The 23,013-nt window shown below is 58.1% G+C and overlaps 1 protein-coding gene across 1 annotated transcript in view; it reads left to right on the forward strand.

The window, feature by feature from the left end:
• The window catches only part of NTN1 (netrin 1), a 115,985-nt gene extending 98,188 nt beyond the window's left edge, over positions 1–17,797 (forward strand). Inside the window, exons 5-6 of the mRNA XM_074607370.1 lie at positions 4,510–4,584; positions 15,600–17,797. Of these exons, the coding sequence (XP_074463471.1) occupies positions 4,510–4,584; positions 15,600–15,928 (404 nt within the window). The 3' untranslated portion in view covers positions 15,929–17,797. The remainder of the gene's footprint in view (positions 1–4,509; positions 4,585–15,599) is intronic.
• Positions 17,798–23,013: the final 5,216 nt, after the last annotated feature.

A 23,013-nucleotide genomic window follows, 5' to 3' on the forward strand; every position in this document is an offset into this window, starting at 1 on the left:
GGGCAGTGAGCCCCTGGCCCAGGTTGCCCAGAGAAGCTGTGGCTGCCCCATCCCTGGAGGGGTTCAAGGCCAGGTTGGACGGGGCTTGGAGCAACCTGGGCTGGTGGGAGGTGTCCCTGCCCAGGGCAGGGGGGCTGGAACAAGATGATTTTTAAGGTCCCTTCCAACCCGAACCATTCTGTGATTCTATGTGGTCAGGGGTGTTTCTGGGGGGAGAGGTTGATGAAGAGACCACTCTTGTGAGTGCTCTGGTCTGAAGTCCAGAGCAATGGTTTCCATCTGGTTGCTGTTTCTTGGGGCTGGATCCCAGGAGCAGTGCTGTGGGGCTGGAGGAGGATCTGCTCTCAGTGGGCTCTGCCCGCCTGGCTGGTTGAGACCCCCTTGCGGATGCTGGGGCCAAGCCATGGGGTACACAGGTGGGAGCTGCCCTCCGCCCCTGCCCATCACTAGTGCTCAGAGCCAGCTGCTCACCACCATCTGTTTGTCTGGCTTCGATTTGGCCAGGGGAGATCTGCAGGCAGAGCTCCCGAGCTTCTCCCTGCTTGGTTGCCTACCCTTCCGTCAGCCCCTTCTGCGGATCAGCTGCTGCCCGGGGGCCTGAGGTGTAACAGTGGTGATAAATATCTACAGAGCTCCAGGACTGTTGTGCCAGAGGAGAACTATCATCACATTTATCATAACCGCGTTAGCGTCCTGAAAACACCAGCAATCTGCGGTTGAGCAGAATCGTGCCAGCTGCCCGACGAAGCAGCCCTATGGCCTCTCCCTTGCTCCACTGAGCAGGTGCGGGAGAGCATCCCGGGGTTGTTGGGTTGCCACATGCACATTCATTTCCCTTATAGACTTTTTCTTCCATGTTTATGGCCAGGAACATCTTACCAGCGAGTTGGATCAGGAATGTTTCTGTTCCCTGGGCTCGGTGACACCAGGTGGCCACGTCCCACTGTATGGTGGCATCCTGCCACGTAGGCATGGCTGGGACTTTGCTAGCGACTCGCCATCATCTGTACTACAGTTTTTATGGAATATCCACTCTTTTCTCAGTGCATTTCAAGTTTTACTTGATGTTCAGGGTCGTGCTAGATGAGAAAAGCAAAGGGGAGACATCGGCTGCTGGAACCCCTCGGTCATCAGCTCAGCTCCTGGGTTTCTAAGGGCTTTGGGCAGGTTGTAGCTGGGCCGAGATCTCAGCTGGGGTGCTTGGAGGAGGAAGGTGCCCCGCTCCATGTCATAGCATTTGCTTTCTACCCTGGCTAGGTCATACTGAAAGAGCGTGAAGCCATGTCTGACTGTGGGTGCCTCCTGAGGAATGGGAGCAGCAGCGGGGCAGGAACGTAGTGCTGAGATGAGGTGACTCCACCTGGCCGTGCTGAGAGGGGCTGGGGCACGCATGGATCACAGGTGTTGGGACTGAGGTGCTCCCTGGTGATCCTGGGATGTGTGGGCGTTCAGCTCGCTGGATTTCCTTCTCTTGTTGGTTCCCCGACTCAAGCTGCAAAAGAAGCTGAGGTTGGGTTGGGCTCTGCTGCCAATGGTGAGGGTTGGAACTGGGGCCCATGAGACTTCCTGGAGCATCTCGTCTCCACCTGAGGAAGCTCCCCGTGTTTCTGAACCCACCTCCCACTCCAGGGACACCTCCTGTACTGAGGCGGGTGAGCCAAGAGGGCGCAGAGCACCCAGTGCACCGTGTCTGCGAGATCTCGGTGCCCTCCTTGCCTGGGCTGGCTCTGAGCACCCACCACTGGAGGCCACTTCCTCCAGCATGGCCCTGTCCCAAAGCTGACTTCACACCAGCGGAGCTGCAAACGGAGCTATCACCAGCAAATGCTGCAGCTGCTATAGCTGTGCAGCCACCTCCCAGCCCTCTGCCTCAGTTTCCCCTCCCAGCCTGCTTTGTGTCAACTTCTCTAGGAGGGAACTGCTTCTCACAAGGGCTCTTACAGTATGTAAGAAATGGGTCCTGCTGAGGCTGTGGCACATGTCACCCTGCTGTGTGACACAGCCGTGCTAAAGGGGGACGCAGAGGGGGATGCCGCCCAGCTTCTCCCCCAGCGTTTCAGGTCCCCTGGAGAGCGTGGGGTGTCGCATGGGCATGTGTGGTTCTGGTCTGGCGCTGCCAATGTCACCTGGGGCAAGATACGGGCACCTCGTGTCCGCTGGCCATGGGGTACCAGCAGCGTCCCCCACTGTCCCAGCATCCCACCCTGCTCGCAGAGCCCTGGGGCCACGTGGTGGTGGCCTTTTGGCAGGTCTTCACACCTGCTCTCCAACGGTGGCTGTGGAGGAATGGTGGGCAGTTGGGAGAGGTGGAGATGTCCAAGGACTATCGCTGTACCAATGCCTCCTGCCACAGCCAGATGCGTCCCTTTTTCCCCCCAAATATGGGGTTTCTGTGGTGCTGGGGCCTCTCTCTAGCACCAAGGGATGTGCATGGACATGATGTCCATGACCCAGCCCCGATTCTGGGAGCTGGCATGGGGTGGCACATCGCCAGCCACTGTGGCGCTGCCTGGCCGTAGAGCCACTGGGATGTTCCCAGTGGTGGCTGGAGGGCACCGACCGCACAATGCCATTTGACAGCGTGATGCTGTGCAGCTGCATCCTGCGTGGGAGCAGCTCCCTGGGGAGCAGCAGCTCCTGGAGCAGGGCTCAGCATCCCTGGGGAGCAGCAGGTACCAGAGCAGGGCTCTGCATCCCTGGGGACCAGCAGTTGCTGGAGCAGGGTTCTGCATCCCTGGGGAGGTGCAGGCACGGGAGCAGGGCTCAGCATCCCAGGGGAGAAGCAGACGCTGGAGCAGGCCTCGGCATCCCTGGGTACCAGCAGCTCCCAGAGCAGGGCTCTGCATCCCTGGAGACCAGCAGCTCCTGGAGCAGGACTCTGCATCCCTGGGGAGGTGCAGGCACGGGAGCAGGGCTCAGCATCCCTGGGGAGACGCAGGTGCTGGAGCAGGGCTCAGCATCCCCAGGGACCAGAAGCTCTCGGAGCAGGGCTCAGCATCCATGGGGAGAAGCAGGCGCTGGAGCAGGGCTTGGCATCCCCGGGGAGAAGCATCTCCCAGAGCAGGCCTCTGCATCCCTGGGGAGACGCAGGCATGGGAGCAGGGCTCTGTATCCCTGGGAAGCAGCAGCTCCCAGGGCAGGTCCCAGAATCCCTGGGAAGCAGCAGCTCCCAGGGCAGGGCTCAGCATCCCTGGATACCAGCAGCTCCCAGAGCAGGGCTCTGCATCCCTGGAGACCAGCAGCTCCTGGAGCAGGGCTCAGCATCCCTGGGGAGGTGCAGGCACGGGAGCAGGGCTCAGCATCCCTGGGGAGACGCAGGTGCTGGAGCAGGGCTCAGCATCCCCAGGGACCAGAAGCTCTCGGAGCAGGGCTCAGCATCCATGGGGAGAAGCAGGCGCTGGAGCAGGGCTCGGCATCCCCGGGGAGAAGCATCTCCCAGAGCAGGCCTCTGCATCCCTGGGGAGACGCAGGCATGGGAGCAGGGCTCTGTATCCCTGGGAAGCAGCAGCTCCCAGGGCAGGTCCCAGAATCCCTGGGAAGCAGCAGCTCCCAGGGCAGGGCTCAGCATCCCTGGGGACCAACAGCTCCCAGAGCAGCGCTCTGCATCCCCGGGGAGCAGCAGGTACCGGAGCAGGGCTCAGCATCCCTGGGGAGATGCAGGCATCGGAGCAGGGCTCAGCATCCCTGGGGACCAGCAGGTACCGGAGCAGGGCTCAGCATCCCCAGGGACCAGCAGCTACTGGAGCTGGGCTCAGCATCCCCACAGCCGCCTGGGTCCGTGGCTCAGCTCCAGCCCTGCCAGCCCTGGTGGCACTGCCAGGCTGCCATGCCGGTGCTGCCAGGCTGCTGTGCCAGCGCTCCCGCCTGCCCGCCGCACCGGCCGCTGCGCCGCCCGAGCAAAGCCAGCGTGTCCCAGCAGTGGGGGCCCATTAGAACTGAAATGTTCCTACTGGGGTATTTTATTTGCACACTTCAGTAGAGTGGACACCAAAAGGCTTTGCTAATGCTTCATGGGCTGCTAATTTCCTCTCTGACCCGCATTGTCGGAGGGTGACCCCAGCCCGAATCTCTCCGCAATGAATGCCAAAGGCTGACACCGGCCCGGGTTAGGGGTGACAATGGGGCCTCTGTGGGCTCCGGGCAGGCTCCAGTTGGGAGCTGGAGAACAGGGGGAATTTGTGTGGCTCTCAAAAGCTCTGGGTGGCACAATAAGGGAGGCCCCGGGGTCTCCCAGGAAGACAGAGGCGGCCCAGGGAAGCCGGGCTGGGGGAGGCGGGCGGGAGGATGGTTTCCTTTGTGAAAAGCTTTCTTTAGAAAGGAAGGTTTTTCTGAATGCCCCCTTAGACGACCCAATCGGGGCCTGGCAGATGGATATCACAGGCACGCTGCTTATTCATGGCAGGCTGCAGCTTTGAGCCGTCCCACCCCCCCTTCCCCCAGCCTTTTATTCATTTTAAGGCTAATTTGTTTTGTTAATGTTTTCTTGCCCTCCCCCTCTCTCCTGTGCAGATTGTGACTCATACTGCAAAGCCTCCAAGGGGAAACTGAAGATCAACATGAAGAAGTACTGTAAGAAAGACTATGGTGAGTCGAGTCACCCCCCTCAGCCGCTGCTTCCCAGGGAGGAGAGGGTGCACAGGGATGCAGAGCAGGAGCATCCCCCTCCCCAGGTGTCCCCAGGCCCACCCAGCCCAGGGACAGGTTGCCGGCTGGGTGCCAACCGCAGCTCTTCTTCGCGGCAGCTGCCCGCCCTGGGGGGTGTGCAATTTGGGGTACGGTTTTTGCCAGGTTTTGGGGGGTGGGGGGAAGCCCTGGGTAGCGATGCTGGGCCAAGCAGCGAGCGATGCAATGCGTTACTTGGAAAATATGAGTCCCCCTGCAGATGCTGAGACAATCCCAAAATCAGGGGCCATAGTGTCCTCATCCCATGGTGTCTTCTGGGTTGTGATGGCACCGTGTCCTGCTTCTTCTCACTGTGCTGTTCCGTGCTTTGCTGTGGGGACAAGCAGCAGGCAGTTCCCCGTCATCCGGATCCATCCCTCCCGTAATTCCCAGGCAAGTTCAGAAGGTGGTGGAGCCCTGAGACAAGCTGGGGAGGCAGTGGCATCCCAGTCCTTGATGCTACTCGAGGTCCTGAGCATCCTTCCACAGCTCCGGCGTGGAGCAGGCACGTCCCGAGCTCCCACCCCACCTCGCTGCTCCTGGGATTAATTTTAATGTGGCTCCATTCCCAACGTGGTGACCAGCAGGTCCACGCAGGAGGCGTCCAGGGTCATCCCAGGAGGGGATCACACCAATGCCACACCAAGAAACCCCTTGCAGCCCTCCCCGGGGCTCGGCAGCCCCTCTCCACCCCAGCTCGGCCATCGCCCGCCGGCACCGAGCCGCAGGGGCAGGTGGGGAGGGATGGCTCCACTCCGTCCCATGTGCCCGGCGTGTTGCCCTCCCGCGCCGGCCGTGCCATGGCTGCTGGGGCGAGCCGAGTGTCAGGAATGGGATCAGCCTGGAAAAAATCAGGTAGAGTTGGTTAAATTACAGGCGCTCCGTGCCGGGGGATGTTTAGAAACGCTGCTAAACATACATAGGGGCTGGAAATTATCTCCCCCCGCATTGACTGTAGCGAGAGAGAGCAAAGTGTCTGCAGGAGGGACCAAACATGAGCCGTCGGGTTTGCCGCGGGGATGGGGAGCGGAATGTGCACGGACGAGCCTGGCTTTGAGCTGAGCCTTCAAATGTTCGAACAATCGAGGAATCACGAAGTACTGCAGGACAGGGTTTAGCATCCTCAACGGGCTGCGGCTGCCCCGGTGTCTGCCAGCCCTTCCCCTCCACAGTAGAGGAATACATAAAAAAATACATCTATATATGCATAAGCATGCGTATATGTGTATCTCTATGTGTATGTATAGATAGATATATATATATATTTAACCAAACTACCAGGGGGAAAAAACCCTCCTGTCCCGTCTGCATCAAAGCACCCAGGAGTGGCGACACCTCCTCCCTCCCTCAAACACGCTCCCAGCAGCAGCTCAGCATGTCCGGGAAGTGTTTGCGAGAGCAGAACGAATTCCCATTTAACAGCCCATCCCCGGACAAGGCGCTTCCCGGCGGGGCCAGCCGAGGGATGCTCCGGGCTGGCTTTGTGCTCTGGCACCTCCCCGCCAGCTCGGGGGAAGGAAGAGGGCTCGGAGGCAAATGTTTTATTTGCATTCCCATTTTTTTCTTCCATTACCCACATGGCAAAATGGTTGCGGAGAGCATCGCTTGGCAAGGGTGAGCTGCGGGGGCTGGGGAGCACTTGTGGTCCCCATCCAGCGAGGCCATGCTGGGGTCTGGCCATGCACAGAGGAGCTGCCGGAGGTTCATCAGATGTTGGAGAGGTCCAACATATCCCTTTTCCCTTAGAGAAAAGGGCTTAATTGCAGGTGAGAAAGTCCCTGCTAGATCATGACGTTATTAAAGCCGGGGCTGAGCATGAAGCTATTAAAGCCATAGGGTTTCTCGTGGGTGGATTCTCTGCTGGCTACTGAGGTACAAAGGCATTTCCCGCACGTGCATCCCTTCATTTTCCCACCTGGCTTCTCCAGCATCTCCTAAGGGCTGAGCTCACGCTGGAGCATTTGGTCTCTGGAGGGGGCAGAAAGCAGCCACTTGACTGCAGGAAACCGGGACCTGCCGTGATCCAAATTGGCCCGGGGAGCTCAGAGGGAATCATAGAACCACAGGGTCGGAAGGGACCTCTGGAGATCACCCAGTCCAACCCCCTGCCAGAGCAGGGTCGGCCAGAGCAGGGTCACCCAGAGCAGGTGGCACAGGAACGCCTCCAGGCGGGTTTGGGATGTCTCCACAGACGGAGACGCCACCACCTCTCGGGGCAGCCTGTGCCAGGGCTCTGCCACCCTCACAGCAAAGAAGTTCCTCCTCGTGTTGAGGTGGAACTCCCTATGCTCAAGTTTGTGCCCGTTACCCCTTGTCCTGTCCCCGGGCACCACTGAGAAGAGCCTGGCCCCATCCTCCTGACACCCCCCCTTTCAGTATTGATAAGCGTTGATAAGGTCCCCCCTCAGGCGTCTTTTTTCCAGCCTGAAGAGACCCAAATCCCTCAGCCTTTCTTCACAAGAGAGGTGTTCCAGTCCCCTCATCCTCTTGGTAGCCCTTTGCTGTCCCCTCTCCAGCAGTTCCCTGTCCTTCTGGAACCGGGGAGCCCAGACCTGGACCCAGCACTCCGGATGCGGCCTCCCCAGGGCAGAGTAGAAAGGCACGTGCGTCCTGCTTCCAGCCGAGCGGCGTTATCTCTCCCCGCGGCTCTCGGGGTGATGTTTGGGTGATGGCAGCACTTGGGCTTTGCTCGAGGGGCAGCCCCAGAGTGGTTTCGCTCGTTGGCTTCTCCGATCACCGGGAAGATGTTACTTGGGGGTTTGGGTGAAAGCTCAGGCTTGGTTTCGTTTGAGGCTGTGCCATGGGATCGGGGGCTTCACCAGACCCCGGGGAGACGAGGGCAGCTCAGGAGCTGTCTCGGCCAGGAGACCCCCCCTGGAGCAGTGAATAGGGGTGCTGCAAAGAGCTTTTCTTTTCTTTTTTATCATGCGGTATCGCTTCTGCAAGAGCACGAGTGAGCCAAAGCCGTTTGCCGGGGCTCTTTTGGGGCGCAGGCTGCCCCAGCGCGGGAACCGGGGTGCTCCCACCCGAGCCCTCTTGGCCCTGGGTGGGGTCCCCGACCAGCCCCATGGCCCCAACCAGCCCCGTAGACGCCACAAATTTGTTTTTTCAATGGCAAACCAGCCCAGCGAAGCAGCGGGGTAAGCGATGCCGCAGCGCAGCCCGACCATGCCGGGGGCAGCCCAGGCTTTGGACGGGGCCGGGGAGGGAAGAAAGGGTTGAAAAGGTGCAGGGAGGGATAATAAAGACTTTGGGACTGACACCCCAGCAGGAAGCCAATTAGGAGGCTCTTTTCCTCACCGTTCCGCCGGCATCGCTGGGCTGAATGTCCTAAAAGGCTCTAATTAGCTTGAACAGAGTTACTTCTCCCGCGGGCTCCATCGGGAAGCTATCATCCGCCCCGCGCTTCTCAATGGGGCTTTTTAGCTCCCCGTTTCATTCAGCGATTCAAAGGGGATATTTTCCCTTATTTATTTTTCTTATCTGTTTGTTTTTGTTGGGTTTGTGGTTTGGGTTTTTTTTTTTTTTTTGTTTTGTGGGTTTGGTTGTTTTGTTGTATTTTTTTTCTCCTTTTTATTTTAAATTGGGCCCTTTCCCCCCGCGACGGGTTTTGGTGCAAATATTTGGAGTGAAACAGGGACGCGGGGAAGGCCGGGCTGGGAGATTTCAAGGGCGGGGGGGCGGCCAAGAAGAGAAGCAGAAAAGCTTTTCCTGGGTTTATTTTGGCTGCCTGGCAGAGCGCAGGGGTCGCTCGGCTCCCAGAAAACCAGGGATAGAGGATTTGCTGGGTTTGGGGCGGTTAAAATTGTCCCGTGGAAGCAGAGCCTGGGGGGGGATCCCTGTTGGGGATGGAGATTCCCCCTGGCCCGAAAGGAGAGGGGATTATTTTATTAGAGCAGGTGATGCTGGGCCAGGGGATGCGGGAGCATCCCTCGTTCCCTCGGGTGCCCCCATTTCAGCCTGATCTTCGGGGCTTTTCCCGTTGTCTGTGTGGTGTGGCTCATCCAAGCGGGGTGGGCGGCTGCAGTCAAGGAAACCTCGATGTTTTTCAACCCCGTTTTTCCCCTGACCCCGAGCTCCTCGCTCTGCAGCGGGGCCCGATCCTGCGCAGAGGATGCCAGAGTGTTTTGCTGGGAACCGGCACTGTGGTCCCAAGCATTGCCCCCTTATCCTACCTGTGTCCCCGGCACGGCATCAGCGGGGAGGGATGGGGGCGAGGAAAGGGATCCTCGACGGAAAGGTGAGATCATCTGCTCGCTTTGCCCTTTCTTGGAAAAAAAAAAAAAAAAAAAAAAAAGTAGAAAAAAAAGATATCCTTCCTTTCGCGGAGACTTCACTTAGTCACCCCCTTTGTCGAGAGGAGCTTGGCAGCGGCTGGTGGAAAAAAGGAAAACATGTTTTCAAAAGGCAGCTTGAAAAGAGAGACTGGGGAGGAGAAAAAACCCTGAATCCACAGAAAAACACAAGGCAGGGGGGAAGCACCGTCCCCGGCTCATCCCTGGCTCGTCCATGGCTCATCCCTGTCTCGCAGCCCCTTCCACCACCCTGGAAGGTGGAGAGATCCCACTCCCGGCACGGGGGAGCAGTGAGCAATTCCCCCCCGTAACCGCATCCCGAGGGAGTGAGTCGGGGCAGCGAGGGGTCCCCCGGCACCGCAGGGGGGACAGTGCTGGGCCAGGGCGCACCCAGGCTGGCCGGGATTGGGGGTCATAAATCTCCAATATTAAACCGGTAGGAAACTGGCAATGAGAGTCCGGCAAAGACACTGCCAAGTAACTTAAAAAAAAGAAAAAAAAAAGAGGAAAAACCCCTTTGCTCCAGCGAGGAGCCAGCCCTTTCCATTCCCAAACCCGAATGGTGTCGGGGTCACCTTTTGCTGTTGGTTGGAGTAAAATCCACAGGGGCTCCGCTCTGCCTGTGCAGAGGGAAGGGACCTGGTCCTTTGGAAAGTCCCGGCTCAGGCTGGGATGACTCCATCTGCATCCACGTCCCAAGCACCCGTTTCCATCTGTTTATATTAAAGACCCTCTTGTCTCTCTCAGCAAACTGCTCTGCTCCCGATGCCACTCCCATGGGCCAGTGGGATCTTTCCCTGGGGCCAGAGCAGTGATCATAGAATCATGGAATCACAGAATGGTTCGGGTTGGAAGGGACCTTAAAGCCCATCGAGTGCCACCCCCTGCCCTGGGCAGGGACACCTCCCACCAGCCCAGGTTGCTCCAAGCCCCGTCCAACCTGGCCTTGAACCCCTCCAGGGATGGGGCAGCCACAGCTTCTCTGGGCAACCTGGGCCAGGGGCTCACCGCCCTCACAGCAAACAATTTCTTCCTGAGATCTCATCTAAATCTCCCCTCTTCCAGTTTAAAACTGTTCCACCTCATCCCGTGGCTCCCCTCCCTGCTCCAGAGTCCCTCCCCAGCTTTCCTGGAGCCCCTTTAGGGACGGGAAGGGGCTGGAAGGTCTCCCCGGAGCCTTCTCTTCTCCAGGCTGAACCCCCCCAGCTCTCTCAGCCTGTCCTCACAGCAGAGGGGCTCCAGCCCTCCCAGCATCTCCGGGGCCTCCTCTGGCCCCGCTCCAACAGCTCCGTGTCCTTCTGCTGTTGGTGCCCCAGCGCTGGAGGCAGCACTGCAGGGGGGTCTCCCCAGAGCGGAGCAGAGGGGCAGAGTCCCCCCCCCCTTGCCCTGCTGCCCACGCTGCTGGGGATGCAGCCCATTGCCGGCTCATGTTGAGCTTCTCATCAACCAACACCCCCAAGTCCTTCTCCTCAGGGCTGCTCTCAATCCATTCTCTGCCCAACCTGATGTTCCCCATCACTGGAAGCTCCACAAAGCTCCAGCTCCCGCAGTCGGGTTAGTGCATAGGATCCATAGGTTTGTCCGTGTAGCCCAGTCCCAGGTCAGCTTTGGCAGGGCAAAGCTTGAAATCAAGAGATTCAGCACAAACTCGCAAAAGTAAATTAAAAAAATACATGATTTTTTTCCAGTCTCACTCTTTTCGTGGCAATCTCCTGATTTTTGGGCCCCTGACTCATGGTCTCCGAATGCTGCGAGGCGCTGCTTTTATTTAAGCCTTTGCGCGGCTGCCCTCAGACATGTTTCGAGGGTTTGGGGTTGGGTTTTTGTTTTTATTAACATCAAACCATCCACCCCTCTGTTTTCATCTGCAACATCCAGCCTTCGGGTCCTTCTTGTAGCTGGAGGCCAAGCCCCGGGCAGCACCACGGGCCCCGGGGCTGAGCGTTGGGGTGGCTCTGCCCAGCACCCTGCGGGTGCAGGAGGGGACCAGGGACCGTCCCACCCCCTCCCGCAGCCCGGGGACCACTCGGCCACCTTTTCCTTAGAAAGAAGCATAACGTGGGGAGCCACTTGAAAGCATCACCTGGGCTGGGGTGACTTTGTAAGGCACCGTTCGCGTGGGATTTAGAATCACAGAACCATAGAACCTCTTGGGTTGGAAGGGACCTCTCAAGGCCATCTAGTCCAACCCCCTGCAGTCAGCAGGGACATCTTCAACTGGATCAGGTTGCTCAGAGCCTCATCCAGCCTGGCCTTGAATGTCTCCAGGGATGGGGCCTCCACCCCCTCTCTGGGCAACCTGGGCCAGTGTCTCACCACCCTCAGTGGAAAGAACATCTCCCTAATGTCTGATCTAACCCTGCCCTGCTCTAGTTTAAACCATTGCCCCTCGTCCTGTCGCTCCATGCCCTCGCAAACAGCCCCTGGATGACGGTTAGTCAAGCGGGCGGTGGAGGTGATGCTCCCCTGGCTGTGGTCTGCTGGGAGCGGATGGTGACCCAGAGAGGGGAGAACAAAATCAAATTAGCCGCAGCTTTCAGGGTTCCAGCTGAGGCCGGTGACACCAGTTCCCAGCCAGGATAGGCTCCGGTCCGTGTCCCGAGCCCGGCGGTGCCTTGGGGCTGCCTGTGGCTTGTTGCCCACTCCTCTCCGTGCTTTGCAAACAGCGGGCAGCCGAGCCCTGTGGGTCACCTGGGGCTGGAGGTCCCTTCCAACCCAACGCATTCTGTGATTCTATGATCCCCTACTCCACCCCTTCGTCTGGTTGCCCCATAGACGCTTTCAGGGATGTTTTTCCATGGATGCAGTGACAGGGACGGGCCCCTGCGCGGCTCAGCCTTGGCGCAGGGGTTCAGCGGGTGCATCAGCAAAGTGGGAGCAGTCCACCACGGCACAGGCAAAGCCAAGCTTTGCCCTAGGAAACGGCAGGTGAAGGACACCACCAAGCACCAAAGCCAGCTTTGGAGCGGTGGGCCACAGCTGAGCCCCCCCCCAAAAAACACAACGGAATTGAAACCTTCTCTTTCACAAGAGACAAGTGCCTAAATCCCCAGGGATTCACCCAAGGGAGCCAGCTTAGGTGCTTCCAAAAATTCCTCCTGGCACCTCTCTGTATCTCCACACACCTCGTGTCCCTTGGGAGATACCGGAGACACCCCCCCCTCCACCCCGCCCAAATTACCCAGACAAGTCATCACTAAACTCGGGCTCTGAAACCAGACTCGGGGCGGGGGAAACCGCGCGTCCTGGATGCAAAGTTTTGGGCAGAAAACTCGCTGTCAGTGGAGGCAGCTGTGTCCGTGCCAGCCAAGCCTTCACCGAAGCTTTCACTCCTTCCACTTCATTAATAAAAAGGGAAAAAAATAAAGAGACGGGGGCCTTGACATCAAAAAAATACAGACTGTGTATTTTAGAGCGGAGTTTCCTGTAGCCACCTCTCTCCGGTTCCTTTTCATTCATTTTCTCCATTTTGTCAGTGTGGACCCAGGCAGGTCAAAGGTTTAAGCTTTTTTGGAAAGATTTGTTGCCAAAAAAATAAAAATTGGCTAATCTTCACATTTTGTTACCTTCACACCAGACTGGGAAATACACGGTCAGAGCTTAGGGTTGTTTTTTCTCTCTCTTTTTTTTTATTTTTTTTATTTTTTTTTAATGAAAGCATCTGGCGGCCATGTAATGCTCCGAAAAAAAAAAAAAAATAAAAAAAAAAAAACCAAACCCCCCACACCAAAACCCACCATATATTTTGCAACGTGTTAAAAAGCCTTGCCGGGCTGCAGAGCCCCGTTTCCCTCCATAGCCTGAAACCAGTTTGCGCGTTGTGGTTTTTCAGGCGCGGGTGATGCTCCTCCTCAGCTAATCCTGGGGCGGGGTGGATAAAATTAGGTTGTTAATAAGGCAAAGGGGAGAGTTTTGCCCAGGTTTTTTTTTTTTTCTTTTTTTTTTTGAGGTTTCTTCCCCCTCTGGTAATTTATGCACTCGAGATTGGCCCCACTGGGGACCGGCCAGATGGCTGAGCCAGGCAGGTGGACGGGCAGGGGGTTATAGCTCAACAGGGCATGGAGGGAAGCAGAGGAAAAAAAGGGAAAAGCTCAAAGATTTGGTCAAAAAGCACTTTGTGGTTGGACTGGACCAGCCTGCACGGAGCCGCCGGGCCCTGTCTGGTCTCCTGGCCAGGGCTGGCATCACCACCCGGGATTTTCTCTCTGTCTCTGCTGGTGGGGGCTCCTCTCATCCCGCAGTCAGCAAACAAACCCGGGGGGGCTGGGCAGTCACTTCCCGGTGAAGATATTTTCCTGGAAGCTGGTTTTTAGCGAGGAGGAATGTGTTCATCCTCCCTGGATGATGCGATCTTGGCCAACTGCTGCTTCTGTCCTCTGCCGTCTCTGGGTCGTGATGGACCACTGTCGGGAAGAAGCTCACCGGAGCAGCAGGAGCTGCCTCCAGGCTTGTATCTCCTCTTCCTCACCATGCAGTGGGCCACACACTCCCTTTCCCATGTGTGTCTCCATCCTTCCTTGTGGTTTGAACCCAAGTCCATGGATGTCACCTGGGAAGGGGACAACAGCACCCGCTGTAGGGATGGCCAGGAGGCACGGATGTGGTCCATCATGGGTGGGGTGTCCAAGGAAGCAGTCTCATGGAGGAGGAGGAAGAGGAGGAGGGCTGGCAGAGGTCACCGTTGGCTGCTTAGGGCCACCTGGGCTACAGCCTAGGGATGCCCCACAGGACAAAACCGTGGTGGCTCGAGGGGCTTCTGAAGTCAGCGGTGAGCAGAGCCTTACCCTCAAGTGTGCTGGTGTGCACCACCATCCCAGCTCTGCAGCGCCTTTGCAGACAACCTTGGAGAGAGAGTCCTCTCCCATTCAGATCATGATGCCAAGACACCTCTTCCCTCTGGGGCTACGGGACCATGGGCCACCGCTCCTGCATGGCTGCTGATGGGTGCAGGGATCATGTAAGGTATGAATCGTGTTTCAGGAAAGAGCAAGGGAGGGAGTGGTGGAGGGCTGAGTCCTCCCCAGGTTTCCTCAGTCCATACAGCTACAGATGGGCTACACGACATCAGCCACGGGCTTGGAAAACATCATCTTGCTTATGGATCACGGTTGTCCTCCCATCTTGGTCTTGCTTTGGGAGCTTGTTATCCCACAGTTACCTGCTGGGTCCCTGGGCTTGCCAGGCTGCTGCATACTGAGATATCCCTTGAAGCCTGATGTTGCTACTCAGTACTTACAGAGATGCTCAAGGGAGTCCGCCAGACCCCAAAGTCAGGTTGGACACTGGCACCGACCTCTCCTTAGGATCCCTGAGCCCTACCCTCAGTCCTTCACTTGTGATCTTTACCAGCAGCGTCTTCTTCCACAGCAACTCTTGACTCAGGGACATCTCCTAGGAACACGGGAACAGCAAACCTTCCTGTTTCCAAATCCTGTCATCGGTTTGACCCCATTCAGTGTCCTGCTCCAAGGCCAGATGCTCATGGAGAGGTGTCTCCTTGCACTGGCCCTGAGCAGATGTGCTGGAGACCCTAAGAGGTCTTTCCTACCGCTAGATGCCAAATGCTTGGAGATTTGGGCCAGTCCCAGTGTTTTCGCTCCAGATTTTGGCTCGTCTTAGAACCTGGGGCTGCTTTTAGGGTCCTGGTGCAGATGCACCAAGTTGCCCATCCAGCGAGGAAGGGAGAACAGAGGGGCTGGAGGGATGGTCCATGCAGAAGCCCATCCTATGGCTGGAGTGTGTGCTGTTCTCCAGACACGTGGGTCAGGAAGAAAGCTCATCCCAGGTCCTACGGTTCATGCTGGGGGTTTGGCACTGCCGACGGGGACAGGGACCTCCCTGCCGTGCCCTCTGCAACTCATTCCTTGTGCGCAGACCCTCTGCCCCGTGCCCGGGCCACCACCCGGGGCTGGAGGCACAAGCTGTCCCTGGGTTTGTGAATTTTCTCTGTGCTTGCTGCTTCAAGGGAAAAGGCAGGGTCCAGTGTACACGAATCCACCTGATTTTTAAAAATTTTTTCCATCGCTTGAAGAGTTCACAGGTGCTGGGGCAGATGTTGCTGCGCCGACAGCCCTGGGGAACGGCTCCGCCTGTGCTTGCTTCCCAACCACGGCCTGGGAGATGACGGTCCCCCCAGGACACAGATAGAACGAGGCACCCTGCTCTCCACCGCCGCTCTGGGCAGCACCGTGTCGTTCTCAGGGCCCCCAGCACAAGGAGTGCCATGGTTCCTGCCGTCCCCGCCTCCCCTCCTGGGGGCCCTGCAGCCCCTGTGGTCCTTGGGTAACCATCCCCATGGTCACAGGCGACCCAGAGGGCCATCTTGGTGGCAGCAGAGCTGGAGAGCATCTCCCAAGCCTATGGTGGTCTTAGTACCTTTGCGGGGACCCTCTGCCACCAGCACTGGCTACTCTTGCTCACGGCGGATGGCCTGGGGACAGAGGTAGCTTTTGTGGAACCGCCACCCTCGCTTGCTGTCCCCCAGCCTGGGCTCAGGAGACAAACTCCCTTTTCCTCACACAGCCCATTAGGTAAGGCTTGAAATTAATTTTCTTCTCGCCAGCTCAAATCGTAACATCTTTTCCTCTCTTGCCTCGTGGTTTTTTTTGGTTTTTTTTTTTTGGTTTTTTTTTTTTTTTCCAGCTGTCCAGATCCACATCCTGAAAGCGGAAAAAAATGCCGACTGGTGGAAGTTCACGGTCAACATCATCTCCGTCTACAAACAAGGGAGCAACCGGATACGGCGCGGAGACCAGACCCTGTGGATCCACTCCAAGGACATAGCCTGCAAGTGCCCCAAAATCAAGCCCATGAAGAAGTATTTGCTGCTGGGCAACAACGAGGACTCTCCCGACCAGAGCGGCATCATTGCGGACAAAACCAGCCTGGTGATACAGTGGCGGGATACGTGGGCTCGGCGGCTCCGGAAGTTCCAGCAGCGGGAGAAGAAGGGGAAGTGTAAGAAAGCCTAAAGGAGGAGAAGGCAACGGAGCGCGCGGGAGGGAGAGACTGACTGTGCATGCTGCTTTGTGTCGAGCTGGGGCGGGCAGGGACCGGCGACGGGGACGGCAGGAGGAAGGTCGTGCCGTCGGGGCGGGCTGGGGTTTGTTGGGGGGGTGGGGGGGACGGGACACACGGGAGGGATGGCAATCACAGCTGTGGCGCTGCGGGGTTTGCACCTCGTATTCCGGGAGAAAAACAAAGCAAAACGCAACTGGAAAAGAAAAAAAAAAAAAAAAATCACACACGTGGATATAAAACAAGAGGAGGGTGGGTGCGGGTGCAGGGCAGCCAGCGCCCCACCCCCCCGCCCCCCCCAGCTTCATTCTGCCCCGTTGGCTGAAGAAATCAGAGACACCAAACTGCCTTCCAGCTGCTAACATCTGCCGTTTCCAAAGCACGGCACGGGAACATGGAACCTGTAAGAAACTAATCAACGGCAACGCTGGAAATGAACTCCCCATCCCCCAAAATACGTATTCTGGGCTTAGGTTGAACAAGCCAGTTATCGTAGAGGAAACTAAACAGAGACTCATCGCTGAGGGCGGACCTGAGGATCGGCTAATGGCTTGTGAAGACTCTTTGGTACCCGATAGTCGTCCCGACCACCCGCTGTACGGTACCCAGGGGCGGCCGAGGTCTCCAGCCGTGGCGATGCTCCCATCCCAGGCTCCCAGCAAGGAGGAGACCACGTTAGTGGGCGACTCCCACGCGGACGTGACTGGGGGAGCGACTCCTTGGCTCTGGCCCCCACACCCCGAGGAGCGCTGCCCGCCCCCCCCCAGCCGAAGGAGCGTCAGCCCATGGGATGCCCCGGCCCCCTCCCAGCCACCGAGTCACAGCCGTGGAGTTCATAACAAGGATCCCCAGTGAAACACGTGGACTTTGCAAAAAAAAAAAAAACAAAACAGTTGGCATCCAGTTCCCATAAGTGCCCTGGAAGATCTTGCCCATCGCAGTCCCTGAGTCTCCACTGCGGCCACCCCTGAGACCTCCTTCATGGGCTTGGTCCTCCCTGCTGCTGCCGGCAGACTGATGACCCTCAGGCGATAGGAAATCCCTGCAGGTGACACCGAGGTCCTGGCTGGCCACTGGTTTCACTCCCAAACTCGGCCAGTGCTCCCGAACCCACAGCGGCTCTGCCCTCGCTCCCTCTGGAGCAGCGGCTCCCCAGCATCCCTGCGTAAGGTGACCATCTCCCTTGGGAATCACAGGAGGTGGGACAGCGAGTGCCTGGGGACTGTCCCCATGGGCAGCGGGGAGAGCTCTGAGGCTCGGCCAAGCTACAGCCAACGCAGGGCAGAGCCTGCCCAGGGCAAGGGGTCTCAGCCCGGGACTGGATAAGCGAGGGGTGACCCACCTGGAGCCCCCCCAAATCGCTCTGCTCCTTCTACAACCAGCAAATCGAAATTTCCCAATCTCTAATGGCTGCTGCACTACGGGAAGCAGCGCTGCCTCACCTCCCCCTCACACCCTACGCCCAGCCCCAGGCCTGGAGCATCGTCCCCCGGGGCACCCTATGGGCAGGACCGGCCGTTGGGTTGTTCCTCACCCAGACGTTGTGTCCCCACGACAGGCTGCCCCCCCGCCACAGCGGCCCAGGAGGAACGGCCACCACAGAACCACAGACTGGCGGGGGTTGGCAGGGCCCTCTGGAGATCACCCAGTCCAACCCCCTGCCAGAGCAGGGTCACCCACAGCAGGTGGCACAGGAACGCCTCCAGGCGGGTTTGGGATGTCTCCAGAGACGGAGACTCCCCCACCTCTCGGGGCAGCCTGTGCCAGGGCTCTGCCACCCTCACAGCAAAGAAGTTCCTCCTCGTGTTTAGGTGGAACTCCCTATGGTCAAGTTTGTGCCCGTTACCCCTTGTCCTGTCCCCGGGCACCACTGAAAAGAGCCTGGCCCCATCCTCCTGACACCCCCCCTTTCAGTATTGATAAGCGTTGAGAAGGTGCCCCCTCAGGCGTCTTTTTTCCAGCCTGAAGAGACCCAAATCCCTCAGCCTTTCTTCACAAGAGAGGTGTTCCAGTCCCCTCAGCATCTTGGTAGCCTGTACCTGGATATCTGAGTTCACCTCCTCGATGGAGCCAGGCAATGGCCGGGGCGGAAAGGCAGGGAGGGCAGGAGCGGTACCTGGAGGAGAAGCAAACATTAGTCGCTACGAAAAGCAAAACCTCCCTGATATTTTTCCTTTTAGGAAACTTGGAAACATCTATTTTATGACATTTTCCAGTGGTTTTTGCCTTGTTTTATAGCAATTGACAATATTTATATAATGACATAAACCGCCATAAAGCGAGGCAGCCGTGTAAATAGGTGTAAAGCGCAGGGCTCCCAGGGAAGCAGCGGCAGCACCGAGCTGCTGGAGACACCACCCGGAGGGAGCCAGCTCCGCTGAGCCTCCTCCCCCCGCAAACGCAAGGCCCTTCTGGAATTAACTGGGGTACGAGGAGAGAAATCCCACCCTGGGCATCAAGAAATCCCCCCCAGGTCTGTGTTTTCTCCCCTCACCCGGAGCAGACGCCGTTTTCCTTAGGTCAGGGCTCAAGGAGAGCCGGTGGTTTTGCAGACAAGGGAACCCAAGCCACCAGGTTTGGAAGGAGAAAACCCGAGCTCAGGTGTCTAGATGGAGGCTTGAAGCCCCAAAACGGGGCTCAGATGCTCTCCTGCAGCCAGGGCCACCCCACACCGGCTGAGGCAGCTTGTCCCCCGTTAGCCAGCGTGCTCTTGAACCACGGGAGACCTTCAACTGGACTAAAAGCAACCAGATCCAACCCAAAGCCGGTTCTCTACTTGGAGAGCGGGAAGGCAAGGCCAGGGGCCACGGGGACTTGGGGACTGCCCACCAAGCAAGCCTGGACACCCAACGCTCACTCCCACTTTCCAGCAAGCGCAGCCGTCCTGCCCGGCACAGCCTTGACACCCCCCAAACCCACCCGGGGACAAGCCCCAGCCCCTGCCCCGATCCCACCGCTTTGGGAGGCTGCAGAAGAAACGCCACTCACCCCGTCCCGCGGCCGGACCCCTCCAGGCACCGACCCAACCCAGGAAATCAGAAGGAAACAGAATTTGCACAAGACGGGAAACAGCTCGGAGCCCGCCACAGCCAGAGCCACCCGCAGAAGCGAGGTCCCCCAGCCCCGTCCCACCAGGACCCTGTCCCACCAGGACCCTGTCCCACCAGGACCCCGTCCTGTCGTCCCTGTTGGGAGTTTTGTGCTTTCCAACCGGCCTAGAGAAGCCCCTTCGCTGCGTCCACGGTCCCCCAGTGCCCCTCGCGTGCTCCCGGTAGCCTTGACCTGCAGGAGCTGCTGGTGTAACCGGTGCACGGCCCTCCTCCTGCGGGGGAGGCAGAGCAGCCCTGGGTCCGGGGTGTCGGGGGGGGGTTACAACTCTTCCCTGCTCCAGGATATCTCCCGGGGGGACACCTCTGTCCCGTCGCCCAAAGAGGGACAAGACGTCACCGCTGAACACCAGCGTCTTGGGGGGCAGCTCTGTCGGGGCACCAGCCCATTACGACCAGTGGGGAACCCCAGCACCCACCCGCGGGGCCGGGGGGGGGCGGGAGGGAGGTGCCGGGGGGGCGGCGGGGGCGGCCGGGGAAGGGCCGGGGCGGCACGGGAGAGCAGCCGAAATGCCAAAACAATCATCCCTCCGTGGTAGCACCCGACAAAAAAGTCGTTGCATCTCGTTGCTGTCGGTTTGGTCGCGTCCGTGCCCCCTCCCCGCACACCCGCCTCCTCGCCCCTCACAAAAACCTGTGTCCGTTCGGGGGTTGGTTTCTTCTTTTTTTTTTTTTTTTTTTTTTTTTTTCCGGATTATTTCTGTTAATATCTTGAACTGTAAATGTTGTTTAGTTACGACCATTGCATACTGCTTTGGGCGATGTTTCTTTACAATGCATACTAATATATTATGGTTATTATATATGAATATATTTAATGACACGTGAAAAAGTTGTGGATTTTCTTATTGTTTTTCCAAGTGGTTTCTTTTTTCTTTTCTTTTTTTTTTTTTTCGTTGGTTGGTTGGTTTGGTTTTTTTTTTCCTCTTTGTTTGTCTGTTTGGTTAGATTGGCTGTAATTGAACCCGAAGGAGCTTGTAACTGTTCAGCACCCACTCGGTAGAAACTAAAGTCAGAAACCAGTTGAATAAACTCTTGTAAACTGTAAATATCTCCAAGGATCTCTGCTTCCTCCCAGCTCGCGGGACGGTGAGCCCGAGGCACGGGGACGTGGGCAGGGGGGTGGCGGTGTCCCCTCCGCCTCCCCAGGTCTCTGCCGAGGTCCCCTTGGTGGGGCTCCAGGTGATGCACGGCTGTTTTTGACCGTCAGTCCCAGCCGCGTGGCCCACCAGCATCCTCCCGGCAGCAGCCACACGCCCCGGGGGACAGGGGGGGGTCACCAGGAGTGGGATGGGGGGGTCCCCGCCAGCACCCCCGGGCTCTCTGTGAGCTCTGGACCGCGGTACGTCCCGCCGGGCTCCCCGTCCTTCCCCGAATGGCGCAGGAGACTGTGCCCTGCAGCGGGACAGAGCCCTGGCTCGCTCAAACCCGCAGGACCCCACACAGAGCCAGGGGACAGCGCTGGGGACAGGGGACAGCCAGCGCCTGGGGGCGGGGGAGCCGCCAACCCCACTCCGGACCCGTTTTCTGCCCCCATCCACAGGCTCCTTGCCAGCGCCGTCCATCTCTGCCCGTCCTCCGCGGCGGGGCCGGGCTCCATCACCCGTCTCCCGGGGGACATCAGTGGTCCCAGATGCCACCGAAGCAGCCGGCACTCGAGACCGGGCAAGGGCTGGGGGTAGAGACAAGCTGGAAAGCTGGAGGCGGGGGGGGGAACCGAGGAGGCAAAACGCTTCCAGAGAGAAAAAATACAGGCAAAAGGTCCCGCAAAGTGCGGAGGGGTCAGCCCGCCCGACCCAGGCCCTCAGCCTGGCGGGTAATTTATGAATTGGAAAACATCTCGGAGGTCAGAAATCTCAGATCTTTATTGCGGAGACAAATGGGTCACAAGTGCCACCATCTCTGCTCCGGGGCCATCGCCGGCGGCTCCGCGGAGAAGCAAATGGCTTTCCCAGATCGTTCCGGCTCCGCAGCCTCCTGGCAGGCGACCGCTCGTCCAAAGAAAATGCGGTGGCTCCGGAAAGAGGGGAAAGAGCCTGATCCCACTAAGGGCAGGACCTGGAGCGTTTGGTCCCACCGGGCAGTGCGGGAGAGCAGCCGTGCACTGCCCCAACCTCCAGAAACAGGGGGTGTGAAAGTGCCCGGCAGCCTTTCACCATCATGGTTGTCCTCACGTAGGAGCTAGGGACTTCTTACCAAGGGCACTCGGACAGGTAAGTGCCTCTAACACGTACCAGAGCCTCCCCGGCACCGGTATTTTTGATGAAATAACAACTGGAAGCAGGTAAACTCCTGAGCGCATCCTCCGAGAGGGAAATGAAGGAGGTGCAAGGGAAGGGGAAGCCTGGGGTGTCTCTCCGCGCACATCCCAGGGGACGGGGAAAGACTTTTGCTTGGAGAAGCCACTGCGGGTACATGATTCCAGCAGCGCGTGGCACAGATTGAGCATCCTTTGCCCCGTCCCTGGAACTCGGAGCATCCAGCAGCACGGCGTGCGGGTCCCCGGCAAGCTGGGCTTCCAACTCCCCCCCACCGACTCAGAGCCCAAACCCAGCGGCTCGGCTATTTTAACCTTCCTTTTTCTTTGGTGGGGGCAGGGAGAGAGAAAAACTTTCCACAACGCAGCAGAGAGCTGCCAAATCCACTTCTTTTTAAATAAAACCCCTCACCCAGGCGGCACATTAAATGTTACCTAAAGGGCAAGTCTGAGAAGCGCTTTGTCAGACCTTTCAGCGGAGCGAAGCCTCGCGCTCCCACCTTTGCCGGGCGCTAGCGGGAAAAATGTCTTTGAGAACCCAACGGGTCAGAAAACATCTTTTTAAAGCCTCTACCAGCACAAAGTCACCGTGTCACGTTGATCAGGATGAATTACGCATCCATCCCGGGCGTCCCGGGAATTCAAACAAAACCTTCATTCTCTCCGTAAATGACAGTTTTAATTGGAAAGCCGAGTCCGTAGCCTCATCCCAATACCCCTGTTATTCTCCTGCAGCCACCGAAGATCCAGGGGGCTGCACCGGAGCCGTGGGTGAGATCCCGCTGCCGGGCTGGGGCTGCTGCGGAGGAACAGATCCAGGGGGATTTCCAGCGTCGGTCCCTCCCTACAGGACCTACAGGAACACACAAGTTTGGAAGACGGCTCCAAAGTCGCCCATTGTTTCCAGCTGGAGCAGCCTTGCTTAAAGCTCCGTCTCCAATCTGAGATCGAGCCATAGACTCATCAAACACCCAGTGTGCCCTCTCGGAAACCGAGAGAAAATAAAACTCTCCTTGGATGGTTGTAAGGTGAAGCATCTCTCCAAAGAAACTGAAGCAAGTGGGCACAACCTGGATCGGATTTTTGACGGCTTCAAGGATTTTCTCCAGCAAAGCACGTGGAGATGTGTGGAAGACTCTGCTCCATCCCGGCCATGGGCATCATTGTGTGTCCTTCACTGGCACAACATGGTATTTAGTTACCCACCACAAAGCCCATGCCTGGATTTCCAGGATTTTGGTAAACACCAGGCAAAGACGCCGAAGCCAGCAAAGCACAGTCCCCCTTGCCCCAAGATTTCCAATCCCTCCAGAGGAGCTGGTCTGGTCTCTCCTCCAGCTCCGACTCTCCATGCCGAGCATGAGAAGGTGGGTTGGGCACTGGCACAGAGCCCTCTTTGAAGCCCACTGCCCATGCTCTGAGGCACAGCTGTATCTCCTGGGCTTTTTCTCCACCAAGGTCCTCTCTCCACCTACACTGTGCCCTTCCCAGCAGCACAGACAGGGCAACGCTGCTCTTCAGCTCCAGGGTACGGTTCTTGGCCACCAGCAATAGGCACGTATTTGGTGGGTACCCAACAGTTCCCTACCTCCCTTTCCTGCAAAACCCCATCTTCTCCTGTCATAGCCAGCTCTGTCAATCCCACCTCGGACCTTGGAGCAACTGGGTCAAAGCC

Source organism: Larus michahellis, chromosome 14, assembly GCF_964199755.1.
Source record: "Larus michahellis chromosome 14, bLarMic1.1, whole genome shotgun sequence".
Lineage (NCBI taxonomy): Eukaryota > Metazoa > Chordata > Aves > Charadriiformes > Laridae > Larus > Larus michahellis.